This window comes from Octopus bimaculoides, chromosome 4 (genome assembly GCF_001194135.2).
Source record: "Octopus bimaculoides isolate UCB-OBI-ISO-001 chromosome 4, ASM119413v2, whole genome shotgun sequence".
In the NCBI taxonomy this organism is placed as follows: domain Eukaryota; kingdom Metazoa; phylum Mollusca; class Cephalopoda; order Octopoda; family Octopodidae; genus Octopus; species Octopus bimaculoides.
This window is the reverse complement of record NC_068984.1, coordinates 103,745,272-103,752,040: the sequence shown is the minus strand read 5'-3', so window position 1 is coordinate 103,752,040 and position 6,769 is coordinate 103,745,272. Positions and strand designations below refer to the sequence as shown.

Below are 6,769 nucleotides of genomic sequence, written 5' to 3'. Positions count from 1 at the left end.
TATATATATATATATATATATATATATATATATATATATTTCTCTACGGAATTCATAATTTAAAAGCAATAGTATTACAAGAATGAATTTGATTAATTGTATAATTTATCCAAAAAAGAAGACTATTGCTATCTATTGATAGAAAAAAAACAACAAAAAACCCTGAAGTGAATAAGCATGAAACAACTTCACACTATGGCACACTGATGTACAAACTTTCAGGTAACCCTGAAACTACCAAATGCATACACTAAATTATGTTAAAGTTTCAACTCACCTTTGTCAAAGGTCATTGCAAAATCCTTGCAAAGGTTATAGTTAGAGCCGTCACATGTATAAGTAAAGGTAAATGGAGGTCCATTTTTGTCATTATCCATATCTTTGGCTCTGATCAATTGAAAATCTTTCTTGGGAGGTGAGTTTTCCATAATTATTGGACGATAATCCTCTTTGAAGATTGGGTAATTATCGTTGACATCACTCAAATTTACTGTCAGAGTTGCAGTACCAGTTTGTGGAGGGTTTCCTGCAAAACATAAGAAATTCAGATATATTACAAGTTTTAGAATGTAACCTGTTCCAATCTTTATATACATTGGCATTCTTTGAAGTGTTATTAATATCCAAATTCTGGAGTGGAATGGGTAAAATGCAGAATACACATGTTTCTTAGCTAGTTGATTCTGATTTAATAGTCACTTAATGAGGGGTGCTCAACTTGACTAATCATCGGGCTGAGAGCACCTTAACCCTTTAGCGTTCAGGTTAGTCTGTCAAATGTAATGCTCATTCGTCCACGTTATTTTGAATTATTCAGGTTCAAGAGGGGTGTCCACAATATTTGCTTGTAACTTTGTTAATGTTTTACATACAGATTTGAAATTTTGTCAGTAGGTGTTTATATACCAGTGGATTCTAGTTATGTAATTTTAGCTGATCTTGCTAATGAAATTTGACTTTTGCAGTTGAAGTGAGAGTATCTTGATAGGGTACCTTTATGGGTGGTAGAGAAGTTAACTAATTTGATAAAGTACTTTCCTGAAAGAAGGTATTGGGCAACAAAAATGGACAAAGAAATAGACCTTGCAGTGCTCCTCTCAACTCTACCACCTTTCAAGAAATTTGTCAGCAGCACTTTTTTGACAAATTGAAGTGTTTCTTCATTGCTGAAAGGAATATTTCATACATCATTTTATATCTATTTTTCTATGTTGAAATGGGTTTAGATTGGTTGTTGTGGTTGGAGTCATTTTTATTGGGAGCCACTACTCTCATAGACTAAATGTTTATCTGTGTTGTTTGGCCTGATTTCTATGGCTGGATGCTCTTTCTATTGCCAATTACTTTACAAAGCATACTGGGTGCATCTTCTTGTTGCAGCAATGCTGGATAAGCTGAACAGTCCTCAACAAAACAGGACTAAAAGGAGAAACTCAAGACCCTATGCTTTCTCTGCATTTTTGCCAACTGCTTTATAGAATGTGCTGGATGCATTTTATCATGACACCAGTGAAAGTTGTCTTCTTGCTCATCAGTCATGCTAGAGAGAATGCCACAAGGAGAGGAGTTCCATCATGACATCAATCCAAGTGTGGGAATGCCTTGTACACAGCAAATGTATAGAGTAGTCAGTAACCTAAGATGTATGGAGTGAGGTGGGGAACAGGAGTGATGACAGTAGGAAAGATGGAAATGGGTGCATAAAAGGAGAAAGAGTATGATATTTGAGGTGGAGTTAGGAGGGGAGTGTTTGGTGATAGCAGTGGTGGACAAAAGTAAGGCTAAATCATAAGCACATTTGCTAAGGAAGTGATATTACAAATGCAAGCTGGTAGACAGCAATAGAAATAGAGACAGTGAGTGATGATTAAGCATCTCAGCAGTTATTCTTGATGAACCTGCAGCTTCCTCGCTTCATGCCCTTAATTACTATCTACCATACTGTTGCCAACTTGAATAGCTGTTGGATCGGAATAAGGTAGCCCCTCTTTACCCCATGCACTCTCTTTGTTCAGCAACTCATAATAGCACTTCTGTGGAAAGTGTGGTTATGATTCCAATGCACTTCATTTCAATTACGTCTAGATTCACTCTGACATACTGTCTTACAATCCTGAACACGTCTTACTTCTCCTCCTCAGGTCACAGAACATTCGCAAAGCTCTTCTTTTCTACTTTGTCTCTAGCCAAATATACTTCATGCCTGGTTTCTCTTTGAGCTAATTGGTAATGCTCTTTACTTCTACTTTTCTTCCAAACTTTTGAAACCTGTCTTAGTTATCAAGGTAACATAAGTGTTATTCCATTACCACACCATCTTCGGTCAGCTGGTTGCCATATGTCTGATGTGTACATACGCACAGACACATTAGAGCGCAAACTTATATGGAAGGGGAATAGAACATTCCTGTTTTTCTCAAATGCATCAGGAGAGGTAGTGCTTCAAAACCAGATTGTAGATTCAACTTCTCAACATCTTGCTTTATGGTACTTGACTGACCCATTTTAAAAGGAGTTTTTCAGAGAGAAATAATTCATTGGTCTCTTTCCGAGTAGATATTGGAATAGATAAAACAAAAACAAATTTTGTATTCTTCAGGTAACTGGAATTTGAAAATAGTGAACAATGTACCAATAAAGAAATATAAATATCAACAATGACAACACCTGAAGAAGAGGCAGCATAGTCATGCCACCTCACTGCATTACATACTAGAATAAATATAGTCATTATTCAAAAGATTTGGTTCATATCTTTATTAGTTATTCAATCTCTTTAATGGAATTAAAAAGAAAATTCTCAAATTAAAGATGAAATATATATATTACCTTCATCAACTCCCAAAATGATCAGTTCATATGATGGAATATCTTCACGGTCCAATGTTTTCCTGATACTGATAACAGCATCTGTGCCAACCTTTTTCACACTAAACTGCTTCTTGGGGTTGGACTTACGTTCAATCATGAAACTAGCAAGGTAAAAAACAAAAAAACAATTATCTTTATGTATATGGGTGTGGCTTCTGTGTTGAGTTATCACGGGTAACCTAAGTCTGTTCCATCTCAAATCACTCGAGAACCAAAGACAAAGAGGTCTGCAGTAAAACTTCCCATGTGTCTTGATCTTATTTTGTTTGTGAAACCCACTGCTCTTAGTCCTGATATAAGTATTAAATTCTAAGCATTCTTTTTTGCATATAATTCAAAAAAAAGAATGTTCCACTGCTGCTACCACTATCACAATCCAATATCTGCCTTCCACATTTCATCTCCTGTCAAAGAAGCAATGTTATTTATTTTTCAGTGAGTCATGAAAAACATACCTAGCTATTGGGGGGGGGGGGCGTTTGCATGGGAAGTGCAGCAAGGTGTAGAAAATCTGCTTTAATAAATTCAGTGACCCATTCAAGCATGGAGATCTAGACGTTAAAATTATGTTTATATATGTGTATGTGTGTGTATGTATGTATATATATATAAATACTTACAAAGTGAGCAAAACGTGTACGTATGATGCTATATGTATACATAATTCCCAAAAATGAATAAGAATGTAATGGACAACAGTAAAAACATACGGACAAGAAAAAACAAGGACAGATCATTTGTGGCCTTCTGTTCATCAGTCAAGTTTCCAAATTTATATATTTGTATGGCAAGAAGTTTGATTCCCAACCACATGGTTCTGGAATTAGTTCCACTGTGCAGCACCTTGGACAAGTATCTTCTACTATAGTCTCAGGCTGACCAAAGATTTCTTAGTGGATTTGGTAAACAAAAACTGAAAGCTTATATATATATATATATATATATATATATATATATATATATACATGTATGTATGTGTGTATATCTATGTATATGCCTTTGACACCCAGGAAGAATGGAAAAAGCTTTGATGTTTCAAGTCTATACTCTTTGACAGAAAAGGGTTAGAGGGGGGATGGAGAGAGAGAGAAGGAGGGCGTATCCACATAGGGTGATGTAGCGAGCAGTGAGTTGAGACTGTGTCTCGAAGTCATGGTTGTCACTGCAGAGCCAGCGGAGGTGGAAGAACTGGGAGTAGGGGATGGACAGTTTGGTGTGGGTAGGGAAGGAGAACATTATTTACATTCGGATATTTGTCCTCATCTTGTTTGTTGTTAACACAAAGTTTTGGCTGATATACCCTCCAGCCTTCTTCATGTGTCTTGGGGGATATTTTGAACTTGGGTTCTCATTCCTAAAGTATTTTTCGATATTATTATTATTATTAAGGGCACTGCTTGGAATCGAACTCGGAATCTTGGGGTTAGTAGCCCGCGCTCTTAACCACTACGCCATATGCCTGGGCATATGTCTTAGTGGTTAAGAGTGCGGGCTACTAACCCCAAGATTCTGAGTTCGATTCCAAGCAGTGACCTGAACAACAACAATAATAATAACAGCACTGAGCTGCTGAAGCAAAAATATTGCTGTAGCAAATATTCTGCTCATTACAACAAAAGTGGCTGACAATGTGTGCATCTCTGACCATGAACAGTTTGGGGAGCATTACAGCCATGTGTTGAGCGGGATTCTTTGGGAATTGAATAAATGTAACAAAAGTGAAGTTTTAAGAAAATATTAGCCATTTTTCATACTTTCTGAGGATAAGTAAACAGGAAATAACAGTTGCAAACCCAAGAACAAAAATCATGTTACGTATGTTATTAATTTTTTTCCATCATTTTAATATTCAGAATACAAAATTTTAGACCATTTCCAGAGTCAAATGAACAGACAATGAATTATATGTTACGAAACAGTTCATAATAAGTTCATTCTATTAGGTTTGTTTCTTTTTATTGATTTATCTTCACCTTCAGACCTTTCTCAAATCAATCACTCCTAAATTTTAAACTTATGTTCACATTCTTGAATGCATTTTGTAATACTATCCCACCCCACCAATGTAATTTCTCTTTGAATCCACCACCAGCTGTGACACAATTTTTAGATTTCTAAACACAGAAATTAAGCTGCTCTCACTTACATATAGCCAAACAGCCTATAAAGGGGCCTTTTTAAGAGAAGATTTTTCTTGAATTGCAGGCATGGCTGTGTAGTTAAGAAGTTTGCTTCCCAACCACATGGTTTTGGGTTCAGTCTCTGCATGTGGCACACTGGGCAAATGCCTTTTATAACACTGGGCTAACCAAAGCCTTGTGAGTGAATGTGGAAGATGGAAACTGTTGTACACACACACACACACACACACACATGTGCATGTGTCTTCTTGTCTTGGCATAAGAGTTGTAAACAATGTCATTGTCATATAAGCAATGTTTATATATTTCTAATACTTCGAAAAAAAAAATGTCTGGCCATGGGGAAATATTGGCTTATTTTGAAACAAGCGAGGGTTGGCAACAGGAAGAGTATGTGGTTGTAGAAAATCTGCCTCAACAAACACTATCCAACCTATGCAAACATGGAAAAGTGGACATTGAAATGATGATCTCATCAGAAATAAAGTTTCTGTAGTTCTGTGTTGCAACACACAGATGCACAAGCATGTATACATATAGCTACATATATTTGTTGAGACAAACTTCCTATGGTTGGATGCCCTTCCTATTTCCAAGTAAGATAACATTTCCCCATGTCAATCCAATACAAACAGCACAATGATTGCACATGTTTTCATGGAAGATTGGAAATGAATGACGCTGCTTGCATGATGGTGATGTTTGTTCAGAACTATTATGTGGTGTCAGGACAAGTAGACATGAACACACACACGATAGGCTTCTTTCAGTTTCTGCCAACCAAATCTGCTTTACAAGGCTTTCATCGACTCAAGGCTATTGTAGGTGTTTGTTGAAGAAGCTGCTCAGTGATAACGAACCTGAAAGTTAGGGAAATAACCACACAGCGATGAATAAATTCATACATAAGACTTAGATTAGTCTTATGTGTGATGGTTCATCCACATAATTTCAATGTTATCTGATACAACCAACAGTATCACTATATGGCAAATCTGAAGGGACTACAAAGTACAGTAAAAAGTTGTTATAATCCAGTTGCTGATTTACTAATTTTGGATTTTAATCTAAACATTTCTTGAAAGTAAAATTAAACCCGTTTTTATACATATAGAAATTAATAACTTTCATTCAATATCTTAATTGTTATCAGTGAGACTATAATTTGTTTGAAACAAAAACCAGACCAAGTGTTATTATCAAAACAATAAAATTGTTTAAAAATGTTAAAAATAAAAGAACCTACTTTACAATTTGATTATTTCCAGAGTCAGCATCTGAAACAGTAAAAGTGAATATTGTGCTCATTGTGTGGTTTTCTGGGATAGTTAGTTCATGCCTGTCAGGTGTAAAAACTGGGCTGTTGTCATTGTAATCTGTGACAGTGATAGCAATAGTGCAGTAATCAACATGGGTGGGATCCGGATCTTGTACCCGAACTTTCAAATCAAATTTTTGAAGGTTTTTATCTTCATAATCCAAGGGCTGAAAATAAATGCAAAATTCAATATTAACTATTCATTAAGCACATTTCATCATCATCATCATCATAACATAAATAATACAAAATTTTCAATGGGCTTGAGTGAAGATGACATAAAACACAGAAATGACATTTTCATTTATGGAAATCCATGTTGGTATAGGCTCAGATAAACTCAAATTATTTAACAGTTTTCAATCAAATATCAACTATTCAAACAATTTTTTAGTCATCATCATTGTTTTAATGTTCACTTTTTGAGATCTGCATGGGT

General features: G+C 35.6%; 1 protein-coding gene across 1 annotated transcript in view; it reads right to left on the bottom strand.

Moving 5' to 3' along the window:
* Positions 1-6,769, bottom strand: part of LOC106883822 (putative neural-cadherin 2) — a 140,937-nt gene that overhangs the window by 42,468 nt on the left and 91,700 nt on the right. The window contains exons 18-20 of the mRNA XM_052967328.1: positions 6,259-6,497; positions 2,830-2,972; positions 278-526 (exon numbers count right to left, since the gene is read on the bottom strand). Coding sequence (XP_052823288.1) covers positions 278-526; positions 2,830-2,972; positions 6,259-6,497 — 631 coding nt within the window. The remainder of the gene's footprint in view (positions 1-277; positions 527-2,829; positions 2,973-6,258; positions 6,498-6,769) is intronic.